Raw genomic sequence first — 19,370 nt, 5'->3', positions numbered from 1 at the left:
GATCATTAAAAAAAACTATTAGAAACACTTAATACATTTTTAAAAAGTCCAAAATATTAGTAGTAATTTAAAAGAAAAAAAATAGTTTAGATACTTAAAGAGTAGATTTAAAAAATTTCGAACACCACTATCGTAAGTTGTCCATAAATTAAGTTCTTGCTCTGCAAGGGAATCCATCATCATCATTGCTCAACTTCGTCAACTTCATCATTTAATTATTTTCCGATCACAAAATCAATGGTTCTCAGATTCCTGTTATGCAAATCCAATCTGATCTCTTCCCGCCATCATTTCAAAACACTTCTCATCCAATCCCTTAATTCTCACCTTCTTCACCCTCCACCTCGTGATTTCACTCTCTACACTATCCCTAAAAGATGGCATTTCGGTCATTCTCACTCCCATTCCGATCACCACCAAAATTCCGGCAAAGAAGGCGAGAAAATATTCCGATTAGGCCTCGCTGCTGATATTAGCTTAGCCGCTGGTAAAACTATTACTGGCTATTTATCTGGAAGCACCGCTATTATCGCCGACGCTGCTCATTCTGTATCCGATGTGGTAATCGCTCAATTTTTTTTACTCTTGTTTTGAAATACATGTAGGCTAAAATTTAGGCGTGTAACCGTGTTGGGGTCAACTATTTGAAATTGACTCGAAACAGACTCCGCTCATATCAAGTTGAATTCGAGCTACTCGGGTTAATTATGGAGTTGAGTTCGAGCTCTAGCTAGTAGCCTAATGAGCTTTCATTAATTTACTTTTTTATATATTTATATATATTTACAATTATTTCTTTATTTTTATTATTAAATTTAATTTTTAAATATTTATATATAGATAATCAAGTCGAGCTCGAGTCTCGACTATTCTATTAGTTCGAGCTCGAGCTCTTAAACTGAAACTTATTCGAGTCGAGTTTTGAGCTTCAAATTTTATAGTCGAGTCGAGCTCGGAAGTGTTTCGAACTCGATTATTCGCTTCATTTGTTAGAATCAATCTTAATGAACATTTGTAATATTTGTTGTAAATGATATTGCAGGTCTTGAGTGGAGTAGCGCTATGGTCATATAAAGTTGGGAATGCTCCGAGAGATAAAGAACATCCATATGGTCACTTACATTATAATTTGTACCTACTCTTTTTCTTCTTTTTAACTTTATTCATCATATGATTATACCAAACAAGGGAAAGTCTAGTATTGCTTGAGAACTTTTTTACTTTAGAGCTATTGATTTCTTGCTAAATAGATTCGAATTTTTGCTCTTCATTATCCGTATTGATTTTTCATTTACTTCAGTCAAATGTTAATTCTTGTGAAATTGAAGACTGAGTATCGTGTGTGATGTGTATTTATTTGATACAAATTTGAATAGGCATTGAGCTTTGTAAGTTTTGTAGTTTTTGTTTTTTATTATTTTCCTTTTCCTTGTTCAGGGCATGGAAAATTTGAGTCCTTAGGAGCCCTTGGGATTTCTTGCATGCTTTTGGCTACTGCTGGTGGTATTGCTTGGCATGCTTTAGATCTTCTTCTTGTATGCATTTCTTTATCTCTTTCCTTTTCTTACTTTTGGTTTTATCAACTTCAACTGTCATCTCATGTTATTAATCTCAATCTTGAGTTCTAAATCTTGATTAATTCTCATGTGTAGGGTTTACTGTCTGCATCTCCTGAAGTTCTAAACCATTCTGCTGTTCTCACTGGCAGTCATGGTGGACATCATCATGGTATTGGCATGGATCACCCCGGCCTAGCTTTGAGCATGACCATTGTGTCAATATCGGTAAAAGAATGGTATGTACTGTGTAAAGTCTCTCACCTCCTGCTTTTTATCGGCATATCTTGACACTCATCTCCTTTATACCTAACATGTCACGTGCAGGCTTTACTGGATAACTAAGCAAGCAGGGGAAAAGCAAGGCAGTGGACTTATGAAAGCAAATGCGTGGCATCACCGTGCAGATGCCATTTCTTCTGTTGTTGCACTTATTGGTGTTGGTAAGAAGCTTCTTTTTCTTGCAATGACCATTTTGTCGTACTTGGGTATGTAAGTTGCACTCCATGTCTTGCAGGATCTTGTGAATAATTGGTATTAGAGTCTTTCTCTTAAGAGTCGTAGGAGCTAAATCAGTACTTTATGAGGTTGTAAGAAGCTTTGCTTTTGGGAGTTGTAGCTGCAGTATCTTGTGATTATTGCTGGTTTAGCTAGTCCTTGTTACCTTCAGTCTTGTATTTTCTTGTTATTCTGTCTTTCCAGTCATTTTTGTGTGTTGAAGTGTTCTAAAGTTATGTTAGGATGTTCAGTCTAGTGACTCCTACCTTGCTATATAAAACTATTTGTTACTTTCAGTCTTGTTTTTTCTTCTTATTTTGTCTATCCGGGTTTTTTGTGCGTTGAAGTGTTCTAAAGTTATGTTAGGATGTTCAGACTGCTGAACCCTACCTTACCATAAAACTATTTGTTATGACTTCAGGGGGCTCTATTCTTGGAGTAAAGTTTCTGGACCCGCTCGCTGGACTTGTTGTCTCAGGGATGATACTAAAAGCTGGATTGGAATCTGGTTACCAGAGGTATTATCTTATTTTGGGCTGCTGCTGATATGCCTTAGCTGGAACCTTCTTTTGATATTATTATATTTCTGTAAATATTTGAATATATGTCTTCATTCAGTGGATCAGGTTAATCTGTTTTCATTTGGTTTCTTTCATTTCATACATACGCTTGGTTTTATGTACTTATGGTATGTTTGCCATTTGGACATGCTCTTTATGCTGCTTGGCCTACAATTAATTTTTGCACTGAAGTAGATGATATGCCTGCTGCAAATGGTTGTCGATATCTATTGCATGCTAAATTTGTCACTGGCCCATTGTTTAACCATTGTATCAGGGTTATGGTTTTTCTTAGCATCAGATCAATATTATATGCCAAAATGTTAATCTCCTTGTTTGATTTCTTGCATGTTGACCAATCAGTGTCTTGGAATTGGTGGATGCTGCCATTCCAGCAGAACTCTTGGATCCTGTAAAGCAGACTATACTACAAGTTGAAGGTGTCAAGGTTGGTATTACATATTTCGCATGCAAAATTTACTTTAGTGAAAGACTTGATGAACTAATAACTATTGAAGTATTTAGTATATGATGGGAATGTATTCTGGTAAACTTCATATGTGAACGCAAGCGTGAAATAGATTTCTGGGAATTTGTCCCAGGCTCCCAGCAAGAATCTAAACAGAATACTTTTTCAGCCAGTGAATTGTTCTGCGTTGTTATATTCATTCTATTATCAGGGATCTTATCTGTTGGAGAATTATGAACATGTCTTTACTCACTAACATACTTACTGAAAACCATTTGGAATTCTTCACAGGGATGCCATCATTTGAGAGGAAGGCGAGCCGGTTCCTCTTTATACCTTGATGTGCATATTGAGGTTGGCAATCCAGAATCTAACTTCATTCAATGCTGGAACAGTATAATTCTCAATTTTTAAGAAGAGAGATTTTATTTAGGAGTGTGCAAGACCAAACAAAAACTGAGCAATAAAATCTATAAATTTGGTTTGATTTGAAATTATAAAAAAAGAATTGATTGTTTGAGTCGGTTCAGTTTTGGTGGTAAAAAATCTCATTCTAATTTTGGTACAAACTGAACTGAAAAACCAGTAGAGCCGATTGGATAGGTTTGCACCGAATGCACACCCCTAATTATACTAATTAGATAGCCTCACAGTTTCTCATCATGAATTCATGATTGACTGATTATGATTTGCAGGTCGATCCTTTTCTCAGTGTTAGTGTTGCCCATGAAATTGGTGAAAAGGTCCGTAAGGAAATTCACAAGTCCCATCATGAAATAGCTGAAGCTTTCATACATATAGGTATGACATATCATTCTTATCATTTGATATTGATCTAATATTAAGCTCAGATGGAGTTCATTATAAGCTGCCTGACTGAAAATACAATTTGAGTCACTGACCTGCTTATTCAGAAAAGGCTTGTCAAGAAAAGTTAATACGAAAGAACATGGGGAAACAGTAACAAATTGTTTAGATTTAACGACGTATTTATCTTGAATATTCAATTGTATACAGATTGAAACCCATATCTTTTAGAGTATTGTGCTTGTCCTAGGGTCAGAGATTGCAGCTTATAATTTCTTGGTGCGAGTTTGCTGATTTGATGAGCAGTATCTTTTGCATAAGTAGTTAGAGATTTTCAAGGAACTTGGTGTTGGCCATTACAAAAAGTTAGCTACATTAGAATTTGTCTAAAGTGTTTAGCCTGCAACAAGGATTTTCAAACCATATATACCCAAGTTCAGACATTATATAATTCTTGCACCTGAGCCTGAAACTTCTTGGTTCACACTGATTTAATTTTGTAGATATGAGAAGATAGATGTATTTCTGTTTCTTCCATTTATCCTTCATATGAACTCTAATCTTTCCATATAATTTCCCAACATGGCTGCAGATCCTGCATATTTAAAATTCCAACAGAGTATGCAGAATAATTTAGAAGGTTTCTCATATCAGAATAGAAATATATCCTTGGAAGACAAAGACATTGCAGTAATTGTTTCCAAAATTTTCTTGTCAAAGTTCCAGGTAAACATTTTGATCACAAAGTTAGGTTCAGTCGTGAAACCTGTAATTAATAGGTGATATTGTTGAGATCCATTTTACTGTAATTTATAAATTTCTGGCACACAATTAGAAATAGTCAGTCTATGCGACATATTTATGTTCAAGTGTTTAGCTAATTTATGTTTGATTTACAGAAAATGGAGGTTGAGCGCATTACACGGCACTGTTTGCAAGGCAAAACAATACTAGAAATCCAAGTTTCCTTGTCCCCGGACATATTTATAAAGTAAGTAGTAATACGAGCTCGACTCTGCTCATGATGTCCGTCTGGCGTCTTTATTTATGATGTTGCCATACCAAATGCAGGGAAGCAACGGAAGTGGCAGAAGCAGCAGAAAAAGAAATTATCAAAGCAGCATCTGATATCATTCAAGTGAGCATTCAGCTCAGATTGGGACGTCCAGTTCCTGAGTTCTACTTCCAATAGGCAGTTCAAAGGAATAGTTAGTCCATGGGTAATACAGAATAACAGGACAGTCCACATTATGATTTGCTAATTGTCAAAGATGTAAAGCATCCCTCAGGAAAATACCTGCCTAGATTTTTTTGGTCGAAGTTAGATGACATAGAAATCTTATCAGAATGTAAAATTCCTTAACTACAGTCGACCCTCTGATAATTAATACACATGGTGGATCAAAAATTTATTAATTATTAGAATTATTAATTTATTGAGTTAATATAAAAAAATTATAAAAAATATTTTAAAGCATCTAAATTAATAGACCTAATATTAATATTATATTATAAAAAAACTAACTAAATACACTTTACAATCACTCAATTTAAAAGAAATAATTTTATATTCAATTTAAGAGATATCAATTGATATCAAACTAAAAAATAATTATTAAAAAGTTGTATTCATAAAGTAAAATAATTTTTAATATTTTTTATACTAGAAATACTTTAATTACTTTAATTTGTTTATCTAATAACCTATTTTAAAATTTCTTAAAAGAATAAGAAAGTCATAATTTGATGGTATTTTAACTTCTACTTTATGAATTAAGGTTAGTATTTTCTCAAATAAATCATCAATTGTTATATATTTTTTTTAAAAAATCTCTCTAATAATTAATATTCATGTAGAATATATTTTAAATTTTATTAATTATTAAATAATAGAATTATTAATTATCCGACATGGAACGAAGTTGGTTCTCTCAATTTTCTATTAATTATTAGAATTATTAATTTATAGAATATTAACTATTAGAGGGTCGACTGTATAATGAATGAACCATTTCAAAAGTAAATGACAGAATATTGGAATGAAAATTTAATTTGACATGACAATTTAGATAGTCTTTGGATAGAAAGATTTGATGGGCTTTACAATGACCTATACCTAATTTGATATAACCATTAGCTAGCATTGTAAATTCAATTCTTCTCTAATGATATAAAATTAATAATTATACATCTTTAAAATGTGATTATCAATTAGATTTACATTTATTTTATTCAATTGTGTTCAATAATAAGCTATTTATTTGTATATATAAATAATGAGTTAATAATATTAAAAATTTACTTCAAAATTGTTCAGATTTGATTTAGTTAAGATTTAGTTAAAAAAGAGTGTTGAGATTTAAATAATTGTTTTCCAATTGACACAACATTCCGGGTGCTGGAACCAAATCTAAGGAATTCACCACATACAAATTCACTCCATGGTTCTAGAGAATTTCGATAAAGCTCCTCTAGGAGGTAACATTCTGGAAGAGTAAATTGTTTCAAAAATCAACAGAAAATTTAAAGCAAGATTAAAAAGGAAAGCCAGATGATCAGATAATTGTAGTCTGATTTAGTCGACATAGAATATTCAGATAAAGTTATCATCACATCAATTGGCTCTCCACAACATAATAAAACAAGTCACAAATATCGTTTGATTTAAATCGTTAAAAATAACGAAAAAATCTTAAAAAAATAAAATAGAGAAAATCAAAATGGATTGTTGGGGAAGAAATAAAAGGCTCAGAAGGATCCATTGGTGTTTTCTAATCAGGAAAAGGAATAACCTTTCATAAAATAGGTAGTTTTTACGCATCATCGCCTTCGCTTCTCATTCCCCAATTCATACTTAAAAATTTAAAAACCTTAAAACATTCAAATTAAACTAAACAGATAAAAAATCAAAAACTATTAAAACAATTCAGAGAAGCAGAAAGAAATGAGTTAGAAAAGGAAGAAAGGAACTGCTGTGTAGAAGCTTGCAGTTCCGTTTTTATAAGCTTAAACAGTCTTTGCTCCTCTTCAATTAGAATTAGGGTTGCGATTTGGAGACGCCGTCGTAGCTCAAATTACTATAGCACCCCCCATTCAAAAGTTATGTTACTAATTGGGCTCATGTGGGCTTTACAATTGAAGCTAGGTTAGGATCACGTGCTGGGTTTATATGGGCCTTTTACTCTAAAGATGAACTCGATTTCTCTGGACTGTATTGGCCCATTTGATCCACTTACTATTATAATTAGTAAATTATCAAAAAGTCACAGTTCCCACTTCTTCTTTTTTTTGGTGGTAACAGTTCCACTTCTTAATGCTGCAAGAAATGATAAAAGTACTTTTTAAAATTATATTTTTGACCCATAATTTTCTTTTATGTAAAATTTAATGTTTATATCTCAAGATTTGGTGTCAGCTCAAAATTTAATTTATGTATTGAAGTCAATTTTTGTTATCTTTCTTACATCATAAATTCAAAAAAGAAAAATAAAATAAATTTGCATATAAAATTGTACTTGTAAATTCACACTAACTAGCTAAACAATTGAAATATGCTAAATGAATCTGCCCTTTTTAGAGTCCTGGTCTAGAAAGAAGAATTCTATGAGGGATAAAATTACATGAACCGAAAGTCAGATAAAATTTAGATTCTGTTAAAAAAATTTGATGAAAATTATTACTTTGTTGTAAAAACCAGTATTTTTGATCTGCAAACTCAAATTTTTATTTTAAAAGATAAAATCTAACTAAGACAAGAAACTAGGAAAAAATTAGGACTAAAATGATCAAGAGAAAAATTAAAGTCACACTAAGAGAATTTTAATTAAATTACATTAAGTAAAAAGTAAGAAAAAGATTAAGAAGTTAGATTTATGAGGCTAGAAAAGAGAGGAGGGACCTTGTTTTTTTTTTTTTTGGATTATAAAATATGAATTTAATATTTATATATTTTTAGAGGATTTAGGGGGAAAAAAACAATTGTTGAGGTATAAATCTAAATAATTTGAGATATTTGTGTGAACAAGAAACTGCTTCTCTTATCTATCTACCTATGTATGCATTATACACAGCTTCAAAAACATTAAAACGAAGATAAAAGAAAACAAGCAATTTCCATAACTTTTTAAACATCCCAAATAGTTTTATCCAGAGCAGATTCCCCAAGCGACAACTGCTGCTGAAAATGATTGGTCATCGGCACTCTCTGCTGGCTCATCGCCTCCATTTCCATTCTCTGTTGCTGCTCATGCAAATTCACCGCTCTCGAACCTCCAATTCCCATAAAATCATGAGTCATCGTGTCACCACCTTCAACACTCCGCCCTACAAATCTCGACCCTCCGATCACGCTCCGCTCCATTGCATCTTGACGTTCATTATGGTTAATGTTATGCTCTATATTTCTCATCAGCCCTGGATTCTGATCAGTGCCCATGAACATAGTACTTAACATCCCCATATCGTTCATGCCTGAGCTACTACCAGGATCAAAGAATCCTCCGCCGCTGATTCCCATCATATGAGTTTGATCATGTGGAAATGGATGGTGATCATACGGTGACGTGGTGTAGTTATGCTGCTGAACCGTCGTAGGCGGCGGCGGCGGTCTTAATGAAGTGGTCTGGTCAGAACCTGCCATGCTGTTTACGAAGCTTTTTTGCATCATTGGAGAGTTGATACTGTGACTAGCAGTTGCACCCATTTGTGCAGCTTTTTGTAGTAAAGCCGTGGCCGACATTTGAGCTGAGCTTGAAAGTTGACACCCGTTATTTTTTCCATCTTGTAGATAATTGTAACCGGACGAGTTATTAGAGCTGAGCTGTAAGCTGGAAGTGTTTGAGGCAATACTGCTTCTCGGGCCACCGAAGAGGGTGCCGGAGCTGGTGGAGAACATGCCGCCGGCCATGTTCATGGACTTGAATGGCATTGGTACAAGTTCTTGAGGAAGGGATTTGAGTGGGTTTTTGGGGTCGAAGCTGTTGAAATCTGAGATTCCTATAGATGTGTTTGGGTTGGTTGTTAATGGTAGAGATGAGATGAGGTCAGGCATTTGGTTTGATCCGATGGTGGAGATTAGTCCTTGGTTTACTTTGCTGTTTTCTTCTGCTAATGCGTCGCAAAAAGCTCTGTGGGTTATGAAGCTGTCTCTTCTGCATATATGATTGGCAATCAAAAAGATTAAATATAAATCTGCTCAACTTGCATGGCAATGAACAATTAATAAATAATTATTAAATATAATAGTTGTATTATGTTATTCGTGGAACAAATCAATAAGACTTTCCTAACGTTTGGATATTTAATGATAAATATAAATAATAATTAAGTTGAATATTCTATTATTGTAAATATTAATTGGCTCATTTGGAGCATTTCATGCCAACTATGGTGCAATGACTTGTATAGTTAAAATGACTTGCTAGAACAAAACAATGTTGTTTCAATTGATCTTAATGAATTTTGTTCCGGTTAGGATTTTTCATTGATAATACTTAAAAATACTGGATTAGACGGAATAAAATTTAAAGATAATAATATATGCGGCAAATGAGTTATGATTGTTGGTTGATAAATTCATTTCGTCTTGATTTCATTGATTGGCTTGGGACAAATAATTAAAAAGAATAGGAAGTTATATTACCTGGAAAAAATGGTACCACAATCACATTTGTATTCCCTTGTACCGCAAGTCTTTTGATGAGCTTTCCAATCAGATTGAACTGCATATTTCTTGGAACATTTATCACATTTCCATTTCTTCTCACCGTGTTTTCTGCTAAAATGCTTCTTGATTCCCGTCAAATCTCCTAATGCCCGACCCGGATTGTGATGAACACACGTCGGTTCGGGGCATATATACACTCGTTTTTTCACTTCTGTCGTACTTCTTTGCCTCAGCTTCCATGGAAGGTTATGGCCTCTCCTATGTAGTTGAAGGTTTTGATCCCTTTGAAACCCTTTGTTGCATATTTCACACACAAACCGATTCGTTGCCATCAGAGTTGTCGGTGATAATGCTACCACTTCAGCATTTGGATCTGATTAATATCAAATTAAATCAAACTATATTATAAATTATTGGTAGTTCAAATGGTATAAGCTTTCGACAAGAGTCAACTAAGGTCGTGAGTTCAATTTTTTCCACAAGCGCTCCTCTCTCCAATTATAAAAAAGAAGATGGATTTAAATATTTATTGTAGTTAACCAAGAAAAAGTGTATATTATGATCCGTTATTGAAAATATTTTCATGAAAAGTTATGTTGCACAGAAACTTATCGAATTTATTCAACGTTTCATTTCTGTTTATTGGAAACTCAATGGACCATGTGAATTACACGATAGAAAATACCTCATTTGATTATATTCGTGATAAATTTTCAACTAAACATATGAATGTGGTATTGTGGAGATTCGAACGCGAAATCTCTATAATTCTCACAGAGTATGAATTGCGTACTTTAATTTGCATGCTGAGTAAATTCATACATAGCTAGGATAGACTCCAATCTGGACTGGAGTTTGAACTTTTTTAAATAAATTTTAGTAAATTTAAAGATAGAGGAAGGTCAAGTCTGCACTTCGGAGAGTCAGAAGTGAACTAAAAATTTAGTTCGGACTGAAAAACGTTCTGAATCCGCCAAAATGTAGGCGTGAATAGTGAAGTGAACAGTTTATTAGCAATAATTGAAACATTAAAACAATAATTGAACCTCTCAATCCATATTACTGTTCCTTCCAAAGAAAAAACAAAAAAGAAAGAACCCTTTTCTCACTAGCTAGCTAGTCTTAAAAGTGAAAAAATTATACTAAGATCAATCCTGAAAATATATATAATAATTTGAGTTAATTGAGCTTGCCTGGAGTTCCCGGTAGATTTCTTTTCTTCTTGGCAGCAGAATTAGGCGCTGATGATGAATCGGAGCCGCCATGGAAATGATTCTGCAGCTGCTGAACTTCTTCTCCAGTATTACCAGAAGAGAAACTTCCTTCATCGCCTGTAATATTTGACATTTAAAACGGAAACAAGATTGAAATATGATTATTATATATAACAAGTTTAATTTCTTTTTCTTCAAATTTGTATCTTTCCAAGCTTTTTTTTCTTGTTGTTGGTGCTGTATCAGGAAAATCAGGAGCTGTGTTCTCACTATTGGAAGACAAAATCGAGGGAATTCTTGATTATTTCTTGGGAATAAGTATTTAGATTTCTGCTGCAATTCTAACTTTGGAACCTACTCTTCTTTGGCCTTACATACTTATATATAGTGTTCAAAATTATGCCATTTGTAAATACCACCAATACTCGGGGGTATTTAAGTGAATGTAGTCTACTAGTAAGTAGTAGCACTTAACTGTAAGATTAAAGCATCTAGTTTAATCAAGGTAAATTCGATATATACTTTGGGTTGTACATAATTTTCTTTAATTAACAGAAAAATTTTTAGGTAGACCGAGTCTACCACGTCATCCGTAGACTGGACCACTCATAATGTAACACCTCATTAAAATAATGGCAATAATATAATATAACCATTAAAATTTGAATGTATTTATTGCATAATTATTATAATATTGTCATCATCTTAATAAGGTGTCGCATTATAAGGTGTAGTATTTTATTGTATTTATTGTATAATTATTATAATATTGCCATCATCTAAGAATTTTTCTAATTAACATGTCATGTGCGCGACGCGGGTCGGTTTTAAATTAGTCAGGACGAAGTCTTGAAAACTTTATGGACAACCAATTAAAATAAGTAAACATAGCCTGTGTTAGAGTTGGAGTCGAACCCCCAACTTCAATTTGTACATGTGAGAAGTTTAGCCTAATCAAAGTAAATGAAATAGCTCAATTACCGACTTTTAGTAAATAAATTAGTAGTAGTATTTTTATATTCAACTGAATACTCATTCAAATACAATAATTTTAACATTTTATAACAAATTTAATATCAAATCTACCTTAACTTTATAATAATTATTACTCACTTAATGATACATTCAAATTGATGATGACTTGTAAGCGATCATTGTTTTAAGAGTAATAAGTTTATCCATTTAAGGGTTAATTACAACATGGTGTAGTGCAGTCTTTCATATTATTATATAATTTTCAAAAATCTAATTAATAATATAAATTATGTACTTTTCTCTTCATATTTAAAAGTAATAAATAATGTTTTATTTAAAAAAAAAATATTTCTATTTTTAAAGTGATTTCATATTAAATTTTCTTTCTATCTTTTTCTTTCTAAATTTAAAATAAATTTGATAAAAAACCTCCACTATCATTAATAATAAAAAATATCATAACAAATACTTTTTAAATTTTTATGTAGAGTGAAATGAGATTTTTAAAATGAGATAGGGAGTATAATTTCTTGTTCAATTTTTCTATTATACTTTTTATTTAATACAACAATTAATTTCTCATGTTTATATATATTTTAATAGATAACGATAAATATTACTTTATTAGTGAATTTTAGATAAAATAATATAAAAATAATTTTTAAAAATTATATATATTAGAAAATGGACAATTTTTCAAAGAAAAAATAAAAATAAAAAATGCTATTAAAACGAGGAAAGCAATAATATTGGAACAAAGGTAGTAGTAATTAATCTACTTTACTCGTATTCAAATATCTTTTTACTCATATAGTATAGCATATAATTGGCGAAGTATTTAAATTTATAATTTCAAATAATTGATTACACCAATTATTATTAATGTATGATTAGTTGATTAACTTTCATGTTCTTGTCACAAGCAATCTTTTTCTTTTACCTTGCTTCCTACCTCCATAAATAAGCTTATATAAAACAAACCTTTAATATATTTTATTTATTGTTTAAATATAAAATAAAAAGTTATTAGATCAAAGTAAGACAATTTCTTATTCAATACTTATTCCGACCCTTTTAAAAAAAGACATTTCATTTACACGTCCCATCTAAAAAGTTCATATCAGATTTTTAGTGTTATTTTACATGGAATTTTTTTAATTAATGGCTATAATTGTAACTATAATTTACAAAATTATCATAATAGGAGTAAAATTGAAAAAAAAAACTAAATATTTTTATTCTCACATATAAAATATATATGTTCTTCTTTAACAGTAAGGAAGGATATGTATATTTATCAATTTCTTCATAATTTTTCATACTAATTCATTGTTCTTATTTAAAAGAGTTAAAGTCATAAAAATTCAGCAACTTTACACGTTTTCTCAATTTAATCACGTTTTTAAAAACTTCTCGTAGAAATACACCAATTTTTATTTTTTTTCCAAATTCATACACGGTGCTGACGTGTCACTCATTCATTGGTTAAAAATGACTTACACCTCAGCAAATTGCACCAATGAATGAGTGTCACATCAGCATCGTTTATGAATTTGAGAAAAATGAAAATTGGGTATTTTTATAGAAAAAATTTAAAATATGTGATTAAATTGAAAAAACGTATAAAATTGATGAATTTTTATGACATTATTCCTATTTAAAAATGAAGAAGCTTATTTTGTCCTCGGGTTTTGCTTAAATTAGGTATGCCTCTGTCTTAATTATTTGATCCAAACGGTTGAATAGAACCAAGCATGTCAGTATCCATAGTTTAAATTTGTACAAATCAATTGATGACATAAAAGAATATTTATACTTTGTTTTCTAGGTAAAAATTTATAAAACGTTGATAGATACGTTTTGATGTAGAATTTAAAGAGCCCCGAATTACCTTAATCTTACATCTTGTGGAATTATGGTTTCATATAACATTTTTCGGTTTGGTCGGTTAATCAATTGCAGACCGAACCGATCCGGCTGACTTACAACCTTATATCTCACTAATCAAAAATTAGAAATGATGAGTATGAATTGGTCAGAATTTATAGATATAAAAAAAATAACAATACCTAGGTGTGAACAGAAAAATTGGTAAACTAAATTAACCGATCTTAATTGATTAATTTAGTTAAAAGTTTTAATTAATTTGACTAGTCTGATCGGTTCGTTTAGACTAATAAAAAAATAGTTAGATTACGGCTAAAAATATTAAAAATTTAGATAATCAATATAATTGAATCAACCCATTATTTTTCTTAACTTTTTATTAATTCTTTATGTTCTTATCTGTTTAACAAATTATAAGCAACTAAGTTGGTCAGTTTAGTTTTCTATTTTTAAGACTTGAGTTAATTTAAGTTATTCAATTTCGATTAATTTGATTAATTCGGTCGGGTTTTTAAACCAAACAGATTAGATCACTCTATACCATCGCACTTTTCCTTCAGCCGGACTTAGTAATGTTTAAAGTTAATACCCCTACAAATTTTACTATAAACAACAAGGAGACAGAATTTAGAATAAAAATACAGGGGCTAAAATCTAAAATATTAGTCAAAATAATTATTGGCTTAGAGCAGATGCTAATTCCTTATGAGAAATATGAATGATGATAAACTAATTACTTAGTTATCGTCGCTCAAGCAATTTCAATCGATACAACCTATGAATTCAATATCAGCACAACAATGTCAAGACACAAAAATTGAATTGACAACTTGATGTGCATTCTTTTTCCTAGATTAATGTCATTATAAAATAGAATATATTAGTTAATTAGTTGCTAATTCTTAATTATTAGTATTAAAATTAGACTAAGTCGCTAATCGACATAAGCAAGAACCCTATGGATAAAACCAATAGAAAAGACAGCCGAGGACCTAAATTAATTAATTAATTAATTAAGTATCTACTATATTCCTTTTACATCATCAATTGATGTTTGATGAAATAAAAGCAAACAATGGAATTTATATAGCTGGTGGGGTCATTAACATATTTGATTAAGAAAGACAAAAAGTATACCTTATCGGCATTAATTTGAAGCTCATCAATTGATTGTTAGTTCGTTTTAAAGACTAATTGGGATAATTATTAACTCGTATGAAATTAGTTTAAAATTATTGTTTTTTATTCATATCATAATATTTTGTATTTTAATTTTATTTTACTAACAATCTTTTAATACTAGGAAACAATAATAATTATTTTAAAATTAAATCGATTCAAATTCAAACTATACCAAATCAAATATAGAGCTTGATTTTGGATCCTAACGGATTTAAAATTTCACTCAGAACATCATTATAGAAGGTGCACGCATTCCGGTTGTTATAGAGTAAACCGGATTTCATCCAAACTATTCAAACATATTGAATTCAATGAGAAATAGTACCACATTTTAAAATAATAAAATTGATTACTATAAAATATAAAATTTAATCAATATATATCTATAACAAATATAAAAATGTATTCGCGGGAGAACACTTCCATTCACGGACAAAAATACCCTCTACATATTTTATCCAAATTTATATTCCTAATTGTGACATATAAGAATATTTGTGCTTAACAAATAGAAAGATGTAATCCATAAAGAAAACATATAATTATCGCAGTAGCTATTATCTATACTATATATAAAAGCACGGATGGGGGGAGGACAGGGAAATTTACCGAATAATCCTTTTCAGTTTAGTATTAAATAAAGGTTTTATAGTCATTATCTAATTAGTTATTTAAATAATCACTATTGTAATTAAAGTCCTAATTAGAATAGGTAACTAACTTATCTCCAATTTAGTTTTAATATGTAAAAAATAACTAAATTGTCTCCAAATTAGTAGGAATACCTATCTTTTAGTTTGATTGAACTACAAAATTAAAATACTGTATTTGGTCAATATATTAATATTTAAATTTCTATCTTATTATTATTTTTAAAGATATTATTAATAAAATAAAATAAAATTAATTATTTAATTATGGTTATTATAAAACCAAAAGAAGAATAAATTCAGTATGGAACAAATTTAATAACCGAATATATTATATTTACTTTTACAAAAATTCTTAACTAATTTAATATTAATTATAAATAAAAAATTGATATAATTGTAATAAATTTACTAATATATTCATTGACGTGTTACGTTACGAGCCACGTGCATAGCACATAATGCGAAACTAGTTATATATAAAAATCCTAATCCTAAAAGGAATTGTGCAACAACTATCATTATGTGTTAAATTCCCGATCCTAAAAGAAATTGCACATATATAACACTATATATAAAAAAATATGATGAATTTTATTAATATTAAATAATTATAATATTTGTGTTAAAGTTTTGATATTTTTTATATTTATTAGTTATTTACGATGAAAAATAATATAAATTTGCTTCAATCATATTATCATTATTTAATAACAATAATATCAAAAATTAAATCTTTTGCTTAATTCTAACTTTTTAATATTTCCATAAAAGAAATTAAAATTTTATAAAATAATTAAACAAAAACAAATAAAAAAACACAAGTTTAATAAAATTTAAACAACAATATATTATTAAAAAGATATAGAATTATAATATTAAATAACAGGTAATATAGATATCGTTAACGTGCGTAGCACGTGGCCAAAAAAACTAGTATATAATAAATATCTAAATTTAAAAATATATAAAGTCAAAAGTAATTATTATTTTATGTGGATAAAAAATTGGAATTATTTTTCAAATATCTATTTTGGATAAATTATTTACATCATTTTGGCCAATCTTTTTCTCTTATCCTACGTTACCTAATAAGCTAATTTATTTATCAAAAATACCCACTATATAAAGAAGGCTTATCTCATTTTAAGTTAAATTTTTACATAGCCATTTTTTTCTCTCTCTTCTTTTTTCTTCTTTTCTTCTTCTTTTTCATTTGATTTTCAGTTTATTTCCTCTGATTACTTTTTCGTTCGTCTTTCCGGTCGCGCTTCCGCTCGTCTATTTCCGATGGATTTTTTGTCGTTTCCGGTCGTTTTTTCATTCGTCTTTTCCGTTCGCGCTAGTCCGTTCGTCTCTTCCGTTCGCGCTATAGATTTCTCGACTCGTTTTTAGATTTGTGTAATTTTTTTAGGTTTTTTGTAATGATTTAAATATTTTGTAAATAAATTATTGTAGATCTATAAATTTTTGTTTATAAAATTGTTCTATTATTCATATAATTATTTATTTTATCTTCTCTTATTCATAAATTTGTTAATAGTTACTGATTTTATAAAGAAAAAATTGATTAATGGTGCATTTGTAGTAATTTTATAATATATTTACGTTTTAGTGTATTTTTGGTGTATTTATAGTGTATTTCTGCCGTTTTAGTATATTTATGGCGCTTTTACAGTGTTTATGGTGTATTTGCAGTGTTTCATGGTGTAAACCACAAAAGACACTACAAAATGTCATAAATACACTACTTATACACTATATATACACTACTTATACACTATATATACACTACTTATACACTATATATACAATACTTATACACTAATCTTACACTACATAAACACCATACGAACACTATATATACACTACTGTTACACTATAAAAGATAAAAAAAATCCAGAAAATATCTATAAAAAATAAAAATTAACACTATATATACACTAAGCTTACACTATATAAAAAATTGTCGGTCGATTCGGTCGGTTTGGTCGACCGAACCGAAAAAATTAAAAACCGAAATTGAAAACCGAAAAAAGATATTTTTGAAATTAAAAAAATAAAAGGTATTTTTGAAATTAAAAAAATAAAAAAAGTAAAAAAGAAAAAATCAAAACTTAACAAGTAAAAGTGTAAATAAATTACCAAAATATATATTTCAGAAAATTACAATTAAAAAATTCGTATAATTTAATTTGAATCTATGAGCCACATAAGTTTTCAATTTACATTTGAATAGCTCAAAGTTCAAACTTTAACATTATTTCAAAATATTTTTGAGTTACTGTCAGTAATCCAATTCAGTTATTTTTTGCGAAGTAAAAAATAGAGGATATTTATTCCTACGATTATTGTGTCACATTATTTTTAAAATAAACGAATAAATATTTATATTAGAAAATTTCATAATTATTATTTATTTTATTATTATTTAATTTTCTATATATTTGGAGTTTTAGTCTTTCATCCGATGATATTTATATAAGTGAAATTATTAGATAAATTTGTAAAATGGAAGAGTCTCGACAGGGTAGTAAGAGTTCTAACTAATGTATTACTCCTTCTTTTCCAATAGAGTTGTCCATTTTAAGAAATTTTTGTCCCAAAACTTTTGTCCACTTTCAAAAAGTAACTAATTTTTACAATCAATTTTTTTTATTATTTCTATTTAAAATTCATTAATGATTAAATTGAAAGTAAATTGTAAATTCACCATATATTAAATAGAGATATGACAAAAAAAATTAAGAAAAATTTTATAAAATTATAAATAATAATTACTTTTTTAAAACTGTGTGATAAAGATAAAAAAAACAATTCTATAAAAATAGGAGAAATTCTTAGATGAACCAAGTCTACCATATAGGATTGTGAACCATCTATTTAATACGAGACACGTGGCGTAATTATTTACATGAGCCAATTAATAAAAGACACATTAATTTTAAATAAAACATATTAAATAATTATTAATAATTGTGTCTTTTATTAATTAGTTTATATAAACAATTACGCCATGTGTCTCATATTAAATGGATGGTTCACAATTTTATGTGATAAACTTGGTTCACCTAATAATTTCTCTAAGAGCATAGGGAATATAAATTTATACGAATGATATTACTTCCTCTGTTCCATTCTAATTGAGAAAATTTCAATTGCACATTATTTAAAAATTTTTAGTAACATTACTTTTATATTCTTATATTATATTAAATGCATTACAACTTTTTAAAAATATGCTTTCTAAATGTATTAATTGAAGAGGGTATAAAGAGAAAAATAGTGTGAAAAATACTTTATAAATAGAAAGTGTCAATTAGAATCGGACATTTAAAAAGGAAATAGTGTTCGATTAGAATGAGACGGAGGGAGTAAAACAGTTGTATTGAGTGTAATTTTAGAAGAATAGGTTCTCACTTTCTTATTTTGGAAAATAGTTCATAGGGATGCCACGTGCTGCTTTCTTCCCATGGAGGCAGCCCACCTGGCATTGGTGATCGACTGGCATATGTACACGGGATGATGAACTTGGAGTCCTGTCCAATCTGGTCATGGAATTCAGCCACGTGTACAATAGTTGTCACAGTAGATATCTACCTGGGGAAGGGGAACAGTGAATAACGTGTTACGTGCTTACGACCAGGTCCTTTGCCAGTTACAATCTTGAGGAACAAAAGAATTTTAAAACTATATTCTAAATTTTACAAGTTCAAGCAGTAAAATGAAAATATTATAAACTACAGGGAGCTATTTTAATATTTATCCATTCGAGAGATAAAAGTTTTATCTTGTATTGACAGCGGCCCCGCCTGCGTCCACATCTGCTCAGCGCCACATAATAACTTCTCCACGTGGCATTCGCATCATCAAAAGCTATCATTATTAGTTGACACATGTAATAACT

At 29.7% G+C, this 19,370-nt stretch overlaps 2 protein-coding genes and 2 non-coding genes across 5 annotated transcripts; 1 reads left to right on the top strand and 3 right to left on the bottom strand.

Annotated features, from left to right (window-relative positions):
• Positions 1–135: 135 nt before the first annotated feature.
• LOC126654103 (metal tolerance protein 2) lies at positions 136–5,258 on the top strand. 2 transcript variants are annotated; one of them, XM_050348168.2, is made up of 12 exons: positions 136–561; positions 1,043–1,112; positions 1,438–1,535; positions 1,653–1,795; positions 1,884–1,999; positions 2,476–2,572; positions 2,978–3,062; positions 3,375–3,437; positions 3,779–3,884; positions 4,483–4,616; positions 4,790–4,881; positions 4,962–5,258. In XM_050348168.2, the coding sequence occupies exons 1-12, from the start codon at positions 238–240 to the stop codon at positions 5,080–5,082; spliced, it is 1,449 nt and encodes a 482-aa protein (XP_050204125.1). In that variant the 5' UTR covers positions 136–237; the 3' UTR covers positions 5,083–5,258. The 2 variants fall into 2 exon arrangements, with proteins under 2 accessions (XP_050204125.1, XP_050204126.1); XM_050348169.2 differs by having other exon boundaries at positions 531–561; positions 1,043–1,131.
• Positions 5,259–6,439: 1,181 nt separating this feature from the next.
• On the bottom strand, positions 6,440–6,510 carry LOC126654211 (small nucleolar RNA Z155). The gene has a single exon (XR_007632467.1). It is a non-coding gene; the product is annotated as a small nucleolar RNA Z155 (small nucleolar RNA).
• Positions 6,511–6,630: 120 nt separating this feature from the next.
• Positions 6,631–6,723, bottom strand: LOC126654210 (small nucleolar RNA R41). Its single transcript, XR_007632466.1, has one exon. It is a non-coding gene; the product is annotated as a small nucleolar RNA R41 (small nucleolar RNA).
• Positions 6,724–7,863: 1,140 nt separating this feature from the next.
• LOC126686134 (zinc finger protein GAI-ASSOCIATED FACTOR 1-like) lies at positions 7,864–19,346 on the bottom strand. Its single transcript, XM_050380166.2, has 6 exons — positions 19,205–19,346; positions 19,096–19,160; positions 18,951–19,011; positions 10,749–10,886; positions 9,532–9,928; positions 7,864–9,040 (listed from the first exon to the last, which is right to left on the bottom strand). Exons 1-6 carry the CDS (start codon positions 19,344–19,346, stop codon positions 8,014–8,016), a joined length of 1,830 nt encoding a protein of 609 aa, XP_050236123.2. The 3' UTR covers positions 7,864–8,013.
• Positions 19,347–19,370: the final 24 nt, after the last annotated feature.

The sequence above is a fragment of the Mercurialis annua genome, linkage group LG6 (assembly GCF_937616625.2).
Source record: "Mercurialis annua linkage group LG6, ddMerAnnu1.2, whole genome shotgun sequence".
Classification (NCBI taxonomy): domain Eukaryota; kingdom Viridiplantae; phylum Streptophyta; class Magnoliopsida; order Malpighiales; family Euphorbiaceae; genus Mercurialis; species Mercurialis annua.
The sequence above is the reverse complement of the archived record's forward strand: the minus strand, read 5'-3'. Positions and strand labels throughout refer to the sequence as shown.